Raw genomic sequence first — 17,078 nt, forward strand, 5'->3', positions numbered from 1 at the left:
GACTGTCGTGTCTTTGTCATCAAAACTCTGCTGCGAAGCAGCCAGCCCAGGCAAACAGAGCGAACCCCCCAGTGGGTCTCTGTGTAGGCAGACTGTGTGCGATTTGGAATCGGTGGCCCTCTGCGTCTGCCAAGACTGGTGGATCTGGCGTGGATCTAGCGTCTGCCAAGACTGGTCACCTTCGGTGCTGGGCTGCAGCTGGCCAGGCCATCTGCTGTGCTGGTGTGGGGCGTGGGCAGCCCGGGGCATCCCTGGAGCTTTGGAAAGTCTGTCACCTTCCTCTGCCAGAACAGCCCGGCGTTGGCTTGTTTCTCCTGCAGAGCTTCGGCAAACCGGGAGGGGAACAGAGTCCCAGATGCAGCAGCAGCCCCAGTAGCAAGAAGAGAACAGGTGTGTGGGTGCTGTTCAGACCCCTTCCTTTGTCTTCTCCTCGCCCTACTCCACATGTATTGGCGAGAACACCGGAGCCCTGAGAGCCTCTACTTTGTGCAGAGCCATGTGATTTTCAGCAGTCAAGGGGAGGCTTGGAACATGCTCCTTTTCAGGAGAGTAATTTGATGGAGAAATTGTTTTAACTGCCTGCCCCTGGGTTTCAGCCCAGGGCCTCAAACTTGGATAAAAGAGCCTATCTTGGCAGCTTCCTGGAGCCCAAGGGAGCCCCTCATCTTTTACTAAATTGACACACTCTGTTTGATTAATGCAGATGGGACGTTAGCGATGGTTTTATGGTGCCCCCCCCTACCACTGCTGCATCTCTGTGCTCCCCCAGCTGGACTGAACCAACCCCCAGCCCCCCCCCCCCACCGGTGGAATCCTTGCTGGCAGTTTGGTGCAGAGTGGCACTGGGCCCACTTCTGACAAGCCTGGCTTGTGTGTGTCCTCTGGATGTTCCAGCACTTGGAGGTACCCACAGCTTCACAAAGGGAAAAAGAGGACCCCAGTTAATTTCCAGGCCAAGCTGCCCCCTCCTGGGCCCATCTGTAGGTTTCATAGGTAGTAGCAAGTCCCCAGGGCTTGAGAAGCAAGGAAAATTTCCATTTTCCCCATCCTGTAATTATTCCCCAACATGTATTCTTCCCATTTCTTTTTTTTAAATTTGTATTCATTTATTTATTAGAAAGAGAGAGAGCACGCATGCACACAAGCAAGGTAGCTGCAGGCAGAAGGAGAAGCAGGCTCCCCGCTGAGCAGGGAGCCTTTTGCAGGGCTTGATCTCAGGACCCCGGCATCATGGCCTGAGCCGAAGGCAGATGCTTAGCTGACTGAGCCACCCAGGCGCCCCTCTTCTTCCCATCTCTACAGAGACATCCTGAGACCTATCCAGTCATGTCCTTTCCTGACCAAATTGTTTTATTCTGAAAATGCAGGCCCTGGACTGATCTGAAAATAGCTATCCAGAAATGTAAGCTTAGTGCGATTCCAGCTTGGTGGCTTGGAGATTCCACTCTTTTTACAATAGAGTGAAAAGGAAGGAGAACAGATATCTGTGTGTGTGTGCGTGTGTCTGTAGACATGCATTTGTGTGTGTGTGTGTGTGTGTGTGTGTGTCCTCTGGAAATTTTTGTGCTCTCCATACACCGTGATGAACACAAGAGGGTGTGTGGGACAGACGTCGGGATCTCCACACAACCTGGGTTCCGGCCCTGAGCGTCAGTGCTGGACAAGCTCTTTGAGCTCACAGCTTCAGAAAATGTCTCCGCCTGAGACAAAGCGTGCTTGGGGCCATCCTGAACCTTAGGATGTCACCCAGGACCCAAACATATTCCTTAATTAGTGTCTGTGTTTCCTCATGGAGTTCGGAGGACTGAGAATTTCAGAAGCACAAAAGAGCATTTTATTTTTTCAGGGAGTTTTTTTTTTTTTTTTTTTTTTTTTAACCCCTGAGGTAACCTTATCGTTTATTTTTCCTTGTCTGATGGCAATCTCCCTGGTTGCTGACAGTTCGCCTTTGAAATGAGTCTGCTTTGATCAGGGATGTGGCAGCCAGGCAGGTCATTTTTACTGTCTGTGATTTAGTCCAACCAGCTCGGCAACAGCGGGGTCCTGTCCTAGCGTGGGGAGGGAAAACGGGTGGGCAGAGAGTCAGCCGGCGATAAAGCAGAGCTGCCCCTCTCTTCCCACCCCCATCCCTGCTGGGTCTCCTGGAAAGCCGCTTTCCCTGCCAGCCCTCTCCGGCCACGGGGATGAGCCTTTCTGCACACACCTCTCTCTTTGCTGGGGTCTTCTCCCAGCCCAGCGTCTCTCCAGACTGTTGAATGATAGATATTTTGTCTTCACTGGCTCTCACGTTTATTTGCTGGCCCCTCTTTAGTGCTTACTTCTACTCAGGCAAAGAGCGTCAGTGTGATCGTTCAAAATCTGTGTCTTCCCAATACAGGGAGGCAGTTTGGTGTCCCACCAGGGCAAGGATGGTGTCAGGCACAGGGACATCGGTAGCCCCAGATACAGTGAAGCAGGCTGTCCTGTGGGGGACCATTTCGGCAGGATGTGGCTGAGTGGGACTAGGCCCCTCTTCTGCAGGAGGATGAACAGGGCGGGCTCTAGAGTGAGTCTCCGTGCAAATGCCGACACCATGACTTACTAGCTCTGTGACCTTGGGCGACTTAGGTCGCATGTGAGCTTGGAATTCTCCAAAGCATCACCTGAACAGAATGATAGTCCTAGTGAGCTCCAGGTTTGCTGTGAGGATTTAATTGGAAGTGCCTAGAAAATGCATAGTAGAGCTTATGCTGTATAGTACGTGCTTAATGAAGAAGAGTTAATATCATTGCTTTTATTTTAATCATCTCCATTGTTATCGTTACTTCTGGTCACCCTGTTTGGAGAAGAACAACCAGGGAGTGAGAGAACCAAAGCCTTGTTCTATGAAGAGTAGTTACAGGCAAGTGGAACACTGTTAGTACATGAAAGGGGGACATGATGCTGAAGGGCTGGAAGGATTAATCTCTGGGGTTCTCTGCACAAAGTCAAGACCAAAACTCAACTTAGTGGAAGAAAGAGCTTTTCAAGGTAGCATTGGGTGGCTTCCCAGGGGTGAAGGGGTCTTCATCCTGGGGTTCTGGGGAAACTTGGCGTGGAACTTGTACAGAGGATTTGTACATCGAAGAGGAGGAAGATTGGGCAAGGGGACTCTCTCGAGTCTGGGTTTCAGAAGGCCCCGTGCTGTTTGTTTTTGAGGAAAAGCCACTTAGCAAAAGATGCCACATTCCCTCCACAGTGATGTTTACTCCATGATTACAGAGGCCTCTCCCTGACCGCCTGTGGTCTGAGAACTGACCCCTTCTTGTTACATCTTTTATATGAGACAGTGGCCATGCTCTTAATTTTGACTTGACTGGATGATTAATTCAGGATACTTAAAGCAATTAGACCTCATTGTGCTAGCCAGGCTCAAAGTAGTATGTTGGTGTATATTCATCCTGGAGAATGGTTTTGGGAAGACAAGATAAGAGCCAGTGGGGACAGGCAAGTTTGCAGGACTTTTGCTCTCCAATGCAGAAAAGCCCGCTAGGAGACCCCAAGTTGCACCCATTTAGACTAGGTCTTCATTGGCAAGAAGCCTGTGAACCTCACACATTGACCCAGGTAGAGGTGAGGAGCCCTGTCCTCTGTCATAAACAGTCCTTTTGATCTGATCACGGAGAAAGGCTTTCTTTCCATTCCTCTCCAGGTCTGTCACGTCCTTGTGCAAAGAAGGTCATGCGTTCCAGGCTGGGGTTTATTTTTACCAGCGATACAGATGTTTCTGCTCTTGTGCAAGATTTCATTAAAGCTCAACCAGCGGTTTACTGTGGCGGGAGACTGCCAAGGTTAATATTTCTGCAATGCATTCCCTTCTGTTCATTCTTGGCACCAAAAAACTCCCAGGTGGGCATATCGTGCCTTGTGCCATATATCAAAACTCCACAAGGAAATCACCACCGGGGCATCTGTTTACCTCGGACGGAGCCTCTGATCACACCTGAGTGTGTCGGCGTTGCCTTGGGAATCAAGCAGGCGGACATTTCCTCCAGTGAGCTGTAGCTCACCTTTCCTGTCCCTCACCAGTTGCAGAGGCTGCCACAGCTACTCAGTGGGGGACAGGGGACAAGCACGGGAGCACGTGGCATCATGGAATGCTACAGCCTTCCCAGTTACCTGCTGAAATATTGGGAGTGTAGCTTAATGATGAGGACAGAGCAGGGTTGCAATCCGGTGCCGCTGAGATGAGTCACTTAACTCTCCAAAGTACCAGTTTTCTCCTCTGTACAAGGGGTAGCCATCCCTGCCTCAGGAGACAGGAGAATTAATTGAGATACTGCTTACAATGGAGAGACACCTGAGTGCCATGACACGAGACCGTGCTCGTGGAAGGAAACTGCTGCGACTCCTTGGCAGCTCCCCAGGGCTGGAGCATACTGTCCCAGCCAGGGAAGTGCCCCCACCCCCACCCTGCCCTGCTCTTCTTCCTGCTTTCCTGACAGAGAATCTGGTGCCACAGAACCGGTTCTACCTGTGAGCACAAAGGAGCCAGGTTAAAAATAATAGTGGCCTGACTTGTTGGACGTGTGTTTCCTCCCCCTCTCCCCATTGGGGGCTGGGGGCTTTGGGAAGTGGTCCTGGGCTGTGTCTAGGGATATTTGGCCAGGGGTGAGGAGAACTTGAAGGCCAGGGAGGGCTGGGATTCAGGAGGAGACAGGAGAGGGATGTCAGAATGTGATCTCTGGCCGGTGTGCATAGTGACTTCTACTACTGTCTTTTTCTTCTTTTGTTTTTTTATTTTTTATTTTATTTATTTATTTATTTTTTACTACTGTCTTTTTCTGAATTCAGGGCTGCTCATTGGGTCAGAGTGGGAAGAGCAGGAGAGTGTGTGTGTGTGTGTGTGTGTGTCCCCGTGTCCATCCCTGTGCCTCTGGTTCGTAGCGTCATCCAGTTAATACTATATGATGTTGGGGCGCCTGGGTGGCTCAGTGCATTAAGCCTCTGCCTTCAGCTCAGGTCATGATCCCAGAGTCCTGGGATCAAGCCCCACATCAGGCTCTCTGCTCGGCAGGGAGCCTGCTTCCCCCTCTCTCTCTGCCTGCTGCTCTGCCTACTTGTGATCTCTGTCTGTCAAATAAATAAATAAAATCTTAAAAAAAAAAACAAACTATATAATGTTCAGGGGCGCCTGGCTGGCTCAGTGGGTTAAGCCTCTGCCTTCTGCCTTCGGCTCAGGTCATGATCTCAGGGTCCTGGGATTGAGCCTGGCATCGGCCTCTCTGCTTAGCAGGGAGCCTGCTTCTTCCTCTCTCTCTGCTTGCCTCTCTGCCTACTTGTGATCTCTCTCTGTCAAATAAATAAATAAAATCTTAAAAAAAACCACAACTATATAATGTTCATATGAGCTTTATAAGACTCCACTGTGGAAGGGAATATAGAAAAATTATGCATTTTCAATTATGCTTCCACAACTCTGAAGACCACCCCCCCCCACATACCATACAGTACGCCACCGACCAGGAGATTCCTCACCTTGAGTCTTGCGAGATATCCAAGTGCTTTTTGATTCGTCAACCAAAGGCAGTTTTGTCTGTTCCACCTGAAATGCAAGGTAGATTTGAGCTGGTAGTTATCAGTGGTCAAATCTGTGAATGGTGTTGTGGGAGGAGCACTGTATTCATCAGAATTTTGTGATAACCGGGACATTCCATCTGTGGGCCGTCCTGGTGACATCATGAGTAATGTGTTCCCTGATGGTTTGTTGGTAATCCATCACATCCGTCCATTCTTTCTGTCCTTCTTCCCATCCATCCAACAAACACTTCCTGGCACTTAAGTTAGCACAAAACTGCAAGGGGGTATGGAGGTAATGATCAGAGATCCTGCCCTCAGAGACCTTAACATGGAAAATAGGAATCAAGACACTTAAGTACACGGATGAAAAGCTCAAGGAAAAATTGGGGTAGGGGGAAGAGTGGTATTTGAACCAACTTTTCTTTGAGAAATACGCAGAATCCCCATTTGTGGAGACGGTGCATTCTCCAGTAGGAGTGAAGGCCCTGAGGCTGGAAAGAGGTGGTTCTCTTTGAGCAATCACCAGTAGTCTCACTGGGCTGAGGTGAAGGCGAGGAGGGGGCAGTCAGGGGCATCTCCAGAAGCAGCAGCTCTTGAAAGTCAAGTCAAGGATTTGGGACTTGATTCCGTGGGCATCAAAGAATGCTTTCATGCCAGGTGTGGCCGGGGAAACTGGATGGCCCTCACGTGACCCTGGATGCATGCTGGGGGATTCTGAGACGTCTTCTACTTACCCGAGGCGAGGTATGAGCTGAGAGATGGGGCAGTCTCACAGATGAGGGGTGCTGATTCAGCATGCCAGGCATAGGGAGAACCTCCTCCACCTCCTCCTTTCGTGGCTTCTTTCTTTTCAAACCTCTCCTTTTCAGTTTGTCTCGCTTTCATTGACAGTCTTCCCACTGTCTTCAGACAATCCTGTAAGACCTGTTCTCCCGCCTCACCTCTCCACCGTCTAGGAATCTGGGAGTCTGGAGAAGGATTCGGCCTCCCTGACCTCTTCTATCTTTGGAATCTTGGCTATAAATGGCTATAAATAAGGCCGTTGCTTAGTGCCACTATTGATGGTATTTGCAGCTGTCCCGTGGGAGATGGGCTCAGATGAATAACCCATTTTCAAGAGGACCTGGCCATTAGGTGACAGCTATTTATGCTTTCTATCGACTAGGGCCAAACCTGACTGTCACTGACATTAAATTTTCATGCGCCGTGAAGCCGCCTTTCCTTATCAGGCTGTCTCTTTCCATTTGTTTGAAATATGCAACCAGGCTGGTCTAGGTTCTCAAAAAAAGATGCGCAGCGAAATCTTGAGGGAGTCCTATGTTGTGGCTGCGGGGATTTTCCAAAGGCTAAATGGCTTACCCAGAGTCACTGGGTCAGTTGGTAAGTGACAGAGCCGGAATTCAAACCGACCCCTGCCTAGAATCAAAGCCCGGGTCATTTCCATGAAACCATGCGTGTCTGATTTCTGCACCTGGAATGTCACTATGGGTTTTTATTTATTTATTTTGTCCCCTGATGTCTCGCCCACTTGGTGCTGGGTAGTTGATTGCATGTGCAATTTTTAAAAAAGCTCATTCATGCTGAGTTGTCCTCAGGGGCCACAGTGTGCCGCCGTCTTCACACAGCTTCTTTCCCACACCCTCCTACGAGAAGAAACAAGGCCCTAAAATGTCAGGCAAGATCCCTTCGGGCTTTCTAATCTGATGCATTTGGTAGGTAGTGGCTGAATTCTCTGGTATAGTTCTCAATGGAAAATCTTCCCTTCCCGAATTCCATTTCTCCATCCAGGGGATATCACCTGGCACGTGATGCCTATTTCCTAGTGGCCTTGACGTTGATGTTCAGTCACTTGCGCTGTCATCACACTCCCCTCTTCTCAAGTACTTCAACTGTGGATCAGGATCAGGGCTGGGGCCAGGAGAGAGAATGACTTTATCTCCACGGTTGTGGCAGCTCACAGAAGGACGAAGGTACCATGATTGAGAGCCTGCCCTTGGGAAGCAGGAGGCCTGGGCTGAAAGCCTCGCTTCTTGGTCACTGCCGGACCTGAGGCCAATGGAGTCCATGAATCTCAGTCCACTAATCTACTGGAGAGGAGGTGGGGCATTGATTTTTCATATTCTCCTACTGCTTTTGTCCGCTGCCATATGCTAAGACTTGGAGAGACAAGAAAGAGCAGTGCTGAGGCCCTCCTCGGGAGCATATACTGAGTGACCATGCTGCCCTATTCACTGTATAATCTCGATTATCTGAACATTAAGAAGTAACTGAAGTGCTGATGAGGTCCTCCCCCTTTCTCCCTCTAGAGATAATTACCCACATCATCTCAAAGTAGAGCATGATCTGATCATTCTCAACTCTGCCTGGGCATCAGAACTCTCTAGAAAACATTGAAAAGGAAAAAAAAAAAGGCAGCTGTGTAGGTCATTCAAACCTATTGAATCACTCTTCAAAGGTGGGATCTAGACATCTGTGTTTTTTAAAAGTTTCCCAGGGGATTCTGACAGACAGCGAGAACTGAGACTACTCCGCGTAAGCAACGATTCAGATGAATCATGTGTGTGGATCATGGACAAAGCCCCATGTTTTTTTTTTTTTTCCTTGCCCTGAGACTAAGGTTTTCTCAGTCCTTGGCCTTTCTGCTCTTTCATAGAAAGCCCTGTGGTCACAATCATTTGCAAAGAGAGTCTCAAATGAGGAATTATAGCATCTTTCCCAGTAATACTAATCAAAGCTCCAAACCTGAATCCTAATCAGGACCCTGCAGAGGGAGGGTGAAAACAGTCGGCCTTCCCCCTCTATTTCCAGGGAGCTGTACCTGGAGAAAGATGACTGCTGGGATGGTACCTTCCTAAGCTAGTTCTCTGCTCTGTTGAAAGCTGTGGCTTTCTTTTGTGGGGTGCTCCAAGGACCCCCTTCTAGAACCTGAGATGAACCCCAGTGTGCACTCTCTCCAAGGAGACACTCAGTTTTCTTGGCCTAACAGTGGGAGCTACAGACCAGCTGCAGCCCGAAATGGTCCCTGGCTCCACCATCTCTCCTGCTCTACCCTCAAGGTTCTCAGGGCGGGAGGCAGATCCCAGACCACAGCATCCCGCACCATGGCAGGAAGGCTCCTCTCAAGATCCCCCATGACCCCATCAAAGCAAGTGCATAGAGGATGGGCTTACAGCTCTAAGTTCTCCAATGACACCCTCCTCTCAAACAAATCCTCTCACCACACTTTCCTCTCTTTTTATATCCTCCATCTGATAGAGCAGGGAATGTCTGGAAACCAGCTTTCTGATTTTCCCTTGAAATCCCCATTTTGCACATTTGTGTCACACTGAACTTGGTGCTTCTGCGGAAGCCCAGGCTTAGAAGCGGCCCCCTCTGTCACCCTGAGTTACCTGAATAGTGGCCGAAGGCTTAGACTATTGGGTCAGACAGGGCTGGTTTTGAGAGCTTAAGCAAGGGTTTTAACCTCTTCGGATTTCTGATTTCTCAGGAGCACGGTGGGACTAGTCAGAGAAAGCAAGTGTGAAATTATAAGGATTCAGTGCAGCGAGTGCCTATAAAGGGTTTAGTGCCTGACACCCAGGAGGTGCTCCATGGTACTCATAACCCAACGCATTTCAGCTAAAACTCAGGCCACCATAGCTGGCTTCTTTAAAACTTAATTCTCGGGGGCCCCTGGGTGGCTCCATGGGTTAAAGCCTCTGCCTGCGGCTTAGGTCGTGATCCCAAGGTCCTAGGATCGAGCCTCACGGCAGGCTCTCTGCTCAGCAGGGAGCCTGCTTCCCCTTCTCTCTCTGCCTGCTTCTCTGCCTAATAAATAAATAAAATCTTTAGAAAAAAAAAAATAGAAAAACTTAATTCTCGGACGGACAGGCAGCTGGAAAGGGGCCGCCTCGCCGCTGCTCCACAGAGATGCTCCTGGCTCAGCCGGTTCCTGGTGTAGAAGTCACCAGGGGAAGGGCTCATGGAGAACAGTTCACAAAAGCAGGGTCACTGGAGCTAACTGAATTAAGCAAGTTATCGGGCAGTAGAAAACGCAGTTAGATTAGCATCTACGAAGCAGATGGCCAAAACAAGATGATGAAATTAGCTTTATTATGTTTAGGGAAATTAATTTGTCACTTTATTTTTTTCTTTTGTTTTCTTTTTTTTTTTTTTCTCTAAAGATGTGATTTTGTTTCCAGTAAAAGCAATTTGTAAAGAAAGCTTATCCTTTAATGGAAAACAAAGGAGATGGTAGGACCTTGAAAAACCCTTGTATTCTAATTGTCTATTAATAGTAAATTATGTTGAATGTGGCCAAGAGAACAGAAATGCTGCCACCTATTGCTGCTGAAAGCTGACTCACGTTTCCAAGCACATGGAGGATCTAAAAAATGTTCCTAAGAAATCCTCAGACCATGGGCCATTGAGTATTAAATTCATTTTGGAGACGTTTTTTAACTCAATGAAAGCTCTTAGAATCTGGTGTTTTCTAACTTACCTTATTACTTCCAGTGTCCCCCATCACTTTTGATCTGGTTAATTTGGGGGAGCCTCAGGCACTTTGATTCCTCCTCTTCAAGGTGAGGAAGAATCAAATGCAAAATCTTCAGGAACAAATGGGATCTTTTGAGATTGGGCTCCGGGTTGTTAACTGGGAGATTCTTATTCTTGGGGGCACAAATAGTTCTTTTCATGGCTCTTTTGAAAGGATCAAAGCCAAACCTGGAGTTTTGAATGGTCTTTCCTTTGTGAAGCCCTTTTATCCTTCACAGTTACTAATGAGCATTCCAGAAAGCCTCACCCCCACTAGAAGAGCTTCTGGTACCGGGTCACTAGAGCATAGACTTTACACATATATCCGTGTGTGTTGCGTATGTGTGTGTATACACGTGAATGCTGTTTCTGAAGTTTTGTCACCTCACATTGAAAATCAGGCAAGGCATTCTGCCCTTGAGAATGGCCCAATCCACATACCCCCCAGGGGGCATGCATGTAAGAGCTCAGTGTTCAGACCCTGCCTCGTGCTATCATCTGTTGTGGGGCTTTGCATTTTGTCTTCGCAAGGGGACTTGTCATTTTACACTAGACTGAAATTGTCAGAGAAGGTGTGAAGATAGTGCAGAGAGCTCCCATTCTCTCCACATCCGGTTTCTCCTCCCGTTCACAACTTCTGCTGTGGTACGTTTGCCGCAGTTAATGAACCCATACTTAAAAATTATCGTGAAGTGTATGCTTTACTCAGATCTCCTTAGGTTTCATTTTGTTTTAAATCTAAGGAGCTTTGTTGCAGGATCTCGTCCAGGATGCCTCATTAGGTTGAGGTATCCTATCTCCTCAGGTTCCTCTTGGCTGTGGCAGTTTCTCAAACGTCCCTGGTTTTGATGCTTTTGACAGTTGTGCAGAGTACTGGTCAGGTGTTTTGTAGATGCTCCCCCCTCCCCCTACGGAGATTTGTCTCGTGCTTTTCTCATAAGTAGACCTGGCCTCTGGGAACTGGAGAGAAGAACCACAAAAGTAGAGCGCCATTTGCCAGAGGGGCACCTGCCATACACGGGACTTAGCCCTGGTGAGGCTCCTCCAGAACCATCTGGATGAAGTGGAGATGGGGTTCAGTCCTATAATGTTACTCCTTGCCCCCTTTCCGTACCATTCTCCGCATAGCCAGCATGAAGCAGCGGCCATTCACACTCCACTTGCCTGAGAACTGAATATCTATATACATGACTTGGAATTCTTTTTGCATGGGAGATTTCTTTATTCTCCCCATTTATTTATTTATTCAGTCACTTAACTTATACCAGTATGGGCTCATGGATATTCATTTCATGCTTTGGGTCTTAATCCAGTCCTACTTTGTTGCTCATGTTGTTGTAGCTATGGCCACAGGGAGCTCTTTCAGTTAGCTCCTCTGTTTCTTTGGCACACTCCCATCACCATGTTTTGGTGGGGGCACACGTCCTTCCTGTCTGGCACTGTAAGTACTCCAGACCAGTCTGGAATATTTCCTGTCTCAGTCCAAGAATCAGCAGTTTCTCTGGGGATCCCTGGTTCCTTATATTGAAGAATGGTCTTAGAAACCAAGATATGGGCACTGAGTGTGCTTGTTGCTACTAGGGTGTCGTTGTTTTTAGATCTTTTCAGTCGGAAGAACAAAGAAATAAATGTATATGTACTAATCCATGCATATAGACATAGCTACAAATATTATATCGAGATAAACTAAACATCAGTTTGTACTTATGTACTATAGAGATCAGTATATAGTTTATACAAATAAACTATTCTGTCATTTAGTTTATAAACTTCCCTTATAATTTATTTTATTTTTTTTTTAAGATTTTATTTATTTATTTGACAGAGAGAGAGGTCACAAGTAGGCAGAGAGGCAGGCAGAGAGAGAGGAGGAAGCAGGCTCCCTGCCTAGCAGAGAACCCGATGCAGGTCTCCATCCCAGGACCCTGGGATCATGACCTGAGCTGAAGGCAGAGGCTTTAACCCACTGAGCCACCCAGGCACCCTTCCCTTATAATTTATATAGTGTTTCCAACTCTGGTCACTTACCACACGGATCATTCCGGCCTTCCCACCCCCCTCTCCTTGCTTGCCTATAACCCCAACTCCAACAGTGAAAAACCTCTGTGAAGCCTGTTAAACACACCTGTGTCAGGACCCATGTCCCGAGTTTAATTTAGATGCTCACCTGGGACCTGGGCATCTGTATTTTAACAAGCTAGACAGGTTGAATAACCCCATTATGGGCTCACGGTGTCATGTACTCATCTTGATAGCATTTGTCACAATTGTCCTCTGACATCTTTTTATGTCTTTATTTGACATCCTTCTACGATTCATGTCTGTCACTCCCTCAAAACAGTAAGTTGCATGTCTGTTAGGCTCACTGCTCTATATCCCCCAGAAAGGGTGCATAGGGCATAGGCACTATAAGTACTTGCTGGAGCAGTGAATGAAATGATACACAGCAATAATGAGGAAGAGGAAAATAAATATTTATAGACCCCATCCTCCATTCCCGTGCTTTCTGGGTGCTTCTGAAATATTGTCCAGCTTGGGGATCTGAATCCACTCTGACCAAGGACAGAATCCAAGCGCTTTATATTATGGAGATCCTACCATAGGAAGCCCCTTGTTTCCTGCTTTGCATGTCAGCCAGAGCTGCCACCGGCCCTGCTGGAGCTGTGTGGGTGGCCCAGGAGGAGGCCAGAGGGGAGAAATGGCAGCACCCATTTAGAGTCTCACCAAGGCCCCATTAGGAAATTGACTCCAATTTGGTTTGGGGAGAGCTGTGTTTTTTCCTCCCTTTTCATGCTCACAATGAAGGTGACATTGATTTACAATTCAGTGGGTTGGAGCAGGGAAGGGAGGCTTCTATGGGTGGAAAAGATCAATTAAATGATTATCCCAGCTGCCACACACTAATGCCTTTCTTACTGAGTTTCAGAATCAGGAAGCAGAAGGCCACAGCATTTAGCCTTTTACAGGAAATCTAATTGCCAACTTTGTGATGCCAAGTTTTATTAGATTGGGAAAAGTCAGTCTCAGCGGCTGGCAGTTTCAGGCACTACAGAAAGCCTCCCACTGGCCACCTGGATTCAAAATGACCTTCTTTGCTTCTTTTGTGGGTGCTTTCACTGAGGTTTTATGAATATAACATTAAAAAAAAAAAAACTTATTTATTTGTTTTAGAGAGAAAGAGCAGGAGTAGGGAAAGGGAGTCACAGGGAAAGGGAGAAAGAATCCCAAGCAGACTCTGTACTGAGTGCAGAGCCCAACCTGGGACTTGATCTCAGGACACTGAGATCATGACCTGAGCTGAAACAGGAATCAGGTGCTTAACCGACTACAGTGCCCAGGTGCCCCTGAACATAACACTTTTGCAGTGTATCTCTTTCTGTGATCTTTATCTGGGCTCTAGGAGCTGAGACTTAAAGCCTGGCCAGCAGTCAGAATTATATATTGGTGACAGCAGTCACCAGTGCCCAGGGTTAGGCACGGGGCTCATGGCTGGGGCTTCTAACACTGAGCAAAACCAGAGATCCTTGCTGTTGATAAAGCCCCTCACCTGGAATGTTCTTCCCCTAGATCAGTGGGTCCCAAGGTATAGTGTGTACAAGAATCATTCAGGGAGGTTGTTCAAACCCAGACTGCTGGGCTCACCCCTCAGAGTTTTGGATTCAGGCGATCTGGAGTGAGTCCTGAGCATCTGAATGTCTAACAGGTCCCCATGTGTTGCTGCTCCTGCTCTGGGAGAACCACTGCACTTCATGTTTGCATGGCGGTTTTCTTCTTACCAGTTAGGTCTCTATTTAAATGTCACCTCCTTAGAGAGGCCATTCCTGATGGCTCTACCATAGCATCCTTCCAGCCCTTGCCACACATTCTCTACTGCATTTTCTTTATAGTATTCGTCATTCTCTTGTATTAGCTGGCTTGTGAGTTTATTGCCATTTTGTCTCTCTCTCCCACCCCTCGACCTCCAGAGAATTAAAGCCACAGGACAGCACTTTCTTATTTACCGTTCAGTCCTCCAAATCTAGAAGAGTATCTGCTACAGAGTACTACTAGCTCAGTAAATACTTAAATGAATGAAATCCTCACAAGCATAGTGAGTGTTATGGAGAGGCCAAGGATGCCAGGGGAGGATGGAACAGGTAGACCTCAGGTGGGGCAAGGACATTCCACTGCCTCCTACCCAGAGCAGTTTCTGGGTGTGGCGGTAACACCTATTTCAAACACTGCACACCAGTGTTTTTCTTGCAAGGTTATAGGCCGTGGGATTTGTTGGGAGATCACGGGAGTCCGCTTTGGATTTAATTGTTCCATAGTCTTTCTATGGTCCTGTCCACAAAAAAGGCCACCTCAAGAGCAGACCAGAATTCCCTCAGGCAGGCAACCAGCCCTTCCTTGTACAAACCAGTCCGCTAAGTTGCCAGGTCCCAATCACCGGGCTTAGCAGGAAGCAAGGCCAGAAATGGGCTGCTTCTAGTGATCTCCTTCCTGTGTCTACACTTGTCCACTCACTGAGATCTGGAACCCACGGCTGTGCGGGTGACCAGATAGCCTTTTCAAAGGCTCAGTGAGGTTGAGTAAAGGCTCACACTCTCTTGCTTTGCAGGAGTAAGACTTTGGGGTGGAAAGCATATCAGGTCTCTGCCTCTGTGTGGCCCCAGCAGCCACTGCCTGGCTGAAGGGAGGCCTGTGCAGCCCCACGGGCTCGAGCTTTCTTGCTCGGCCTTTGCCAAGCACGGGCAAGCGGGGAGCGATCCCCCAGGTTTGTTTGCCTGGTACAGCCAAAGGAACCGTGATTTATTTCTCTCAAGCGTGTCATGAAAATGTAAGCACAGAGAGTCAGGTTATTTTGGAGGGCGAGGAGAATTGGGTGGGGGAAGAATCACAGCGCTCTACAGTCAGGGCCGAGGGCCAGAGGGCGGCCCAGCAGGCCGGGGTAACATAAGCTGCCGCTATTCAGGAGGTGGCCTGTGTAAGAAAATCTGACCGCAGCGGGAGCGTGACTTCAGCTAAAATTAACCTTCGAGGCTTCACGCGCCTCCACAGTGCTTTGAACTAGACGCCCGGAGAGGGTGCTGGCTGGTGGCTCCCCAGACTGCGCGCCCGAGGGTCGAGCCATGCCTATAAGCATCAACTTGTGGGTTCCTGCCCGGGGCCAGAGTCGGGACTCCTGCGACCATTACAAAGCAGTAAGGAACCTGGATGGCGCTGGCGGAGTCTCTGGGGAGGGGTGATGAAGTTTGTTTGAATCAGGCTGGTGGAGACATATGGTTGTAGGTTGTTTTCTCAGCTAGGTAGGAGCACAAGGGCTCCGTGGGGGGCTTTTCAATTGTGGAATGCTTCCCTGAGCTCCCTGCAGTTAGAGCAGGTAGAGAGGATTTGTCTGGAAGTTGTTGACGGCCTTAAAAAATACAGTTGCATAAGCCAACAGGTGTGGTGTATTTTCTCAACTGTGAGCCTCAGCAGGTGCAAATGGGGAGAAAAAGATTGACCTCTGTTAAGGGTTTGCGTAGATTACAAGCGTATTCTAGAGGGCACTGTAGAAAGGATTTATTCTGGAGCTATGTGAAGTCCCTTCTCATCCTGCGAGGCCTAGGAAGGGCGCTGCTGACCTCTCCCATCCCTGGCCAGGGCTACCCTCATGGGACTTTCCAGCTAGCTAGCGGCTGCCTCTGTGGCTTGCCTCTCACTGTGCGGAATCGGTGTGAGAGCTTGCCACACAGAGCCAAAAGGCAAGATTTTTTTCCTGTTAGGCCTCCTTCTCCTTCAGCCCTGGGGTCTGTGTGACACTGGGGCTGGCAGCAGTCCAGATGCTCGTGGTGGAGTGGCTCTCTGGTTCGACAAGCAAAACGGTCACTGTGATATGGTTGCTTAGTTTGCAAAAAGCAAGGTAGCTTATCTTCCCGCCCTGCCCCTACCCCGACGTCCTAGGCACCATTCATGTTATAAGGTTTCGGAAGCGCTCATATTTCCAGGCGGAGTGTGCGTCTCCTCTTTGCTTAATGATTGCCGCGTAGAACCGACTCTGGAGTGGTTCACTGTTAAACGCGTATGCCCCCAGAACATTTGCTTAGGTGAGCAGGTGTTCTGTGTTGCCCTTTCCTGCAAAAATATGCTCAGTGTATGAATGGCATAAATGATGTAGGCCAACTCACTGTGCAGTCTAACCTTTTGATGCAGTTTTGAGGCCATTTTCCAGGTGAACCCAGCGACTGAGCTCTCTGAATATTTTCATCCTCCTGTTGTCTCCTTCCTCCGTCGTGTTGGCTCATTTAAAGGTAGAAGGCGGCTGGGGTTCTGGACGCTGGTGTGTCTTTTGCTTTAGGTGTCTAACGCTACCCAGGCGAAGCGCGATTAATGGGGAAGTCTTTGGATTATTACTATTTTTTAGTAATAATCCAGGATCTAGACTCCCTGCCCTGTGGAGGAGATTCCTTTTGAGGTAGGATGTTAAAAATAGACGTTCCAGTAGAGGAAGCTACGGTCTGTGGTTCTGCGCTTTGATGAACACATCTCATAGACTGCCCGGGGATTTCTGTCTCCTGCCGGACCTGGAGAGACACCGACCTCCAATTTCTATTTTCCGTGGAAGAGAAGACTCTCCAGTTTGGTCCTAGAACTTCCTCCCTGTCCTGGCTGTCCAGTGACTTGGCGTCGTTTTCATAACTGCCGTGGGACCCTGGGGATGGCTGGGCTGAGTTTGAGTACCTGGGCTGCAGTGCTGATGCTAAATTTTGTCCAGCTGAGGTCTCCCCTTCCCCATCTGTAAAATGGGAACAACGGGGCATGGCTCCGGGATGTCTGTGAAAGAGATTCACCGTTTGTGAGCACTGCGGACAGGAGCCCGGGGGCCCTGCTGTAGTCATGAGGACTTCATTCATCTTGAGATGAATCAGTCGTGGTTTTCTTCCCGGACCTTGTAGAATAACTAGTATCTTTGTGCTCTGGGCCAGGTTGTCCCCTGGGGTAGGGGAGATGCCCTTCTTTCCTGGCCAGCTTGGTATCTGGTAGTCTTGCTAGTAAAGGCCTAT

General features: G+C 48.6%; 1 protein-coding gene across 13 annotated transcripts in view; it reads left to right on the forward strand.

The window, feature by feature from the left end:
• Positions 1 to 17,078, forward strand: part of NAV2 (neuron navigator 2) — a 712,574-nt gene that overhangs the window by 410,802 nt on the left and 284,694 nt on the right. The window contains exon 1 of one of the 13 annotated variants that reach the window (XM_082747351.1): positions 15,150 to 15,236. The exons of the other annotated variants lie outside the window; for them this stretch is intronic. Within the exon in view, the coding sequence (XP_082603477.1) occupies positions 15,165 to 15,236 (72 nt within the window). The 5' untranslated portion in view covers positions 15,150 to 15,164. Of the gene's footprint in view, positions 1 to 15,149; positions 15,237 to 17,078 lie in introns of those variants that run through there. 13 annotated transcript variants of the gene reach the window in all.

Source organism: Mustela nivalis (genome assembly GCF_964662115.1).
Source record: "Mustela nivalis genome assembly, chromosome: 9".
Taxonomy (NCBI): Eukaryota; Metazoa; Chordata; class Mammalia; order Carnivora; family Mustelidae; genus Mustela; species Mustela nivalis.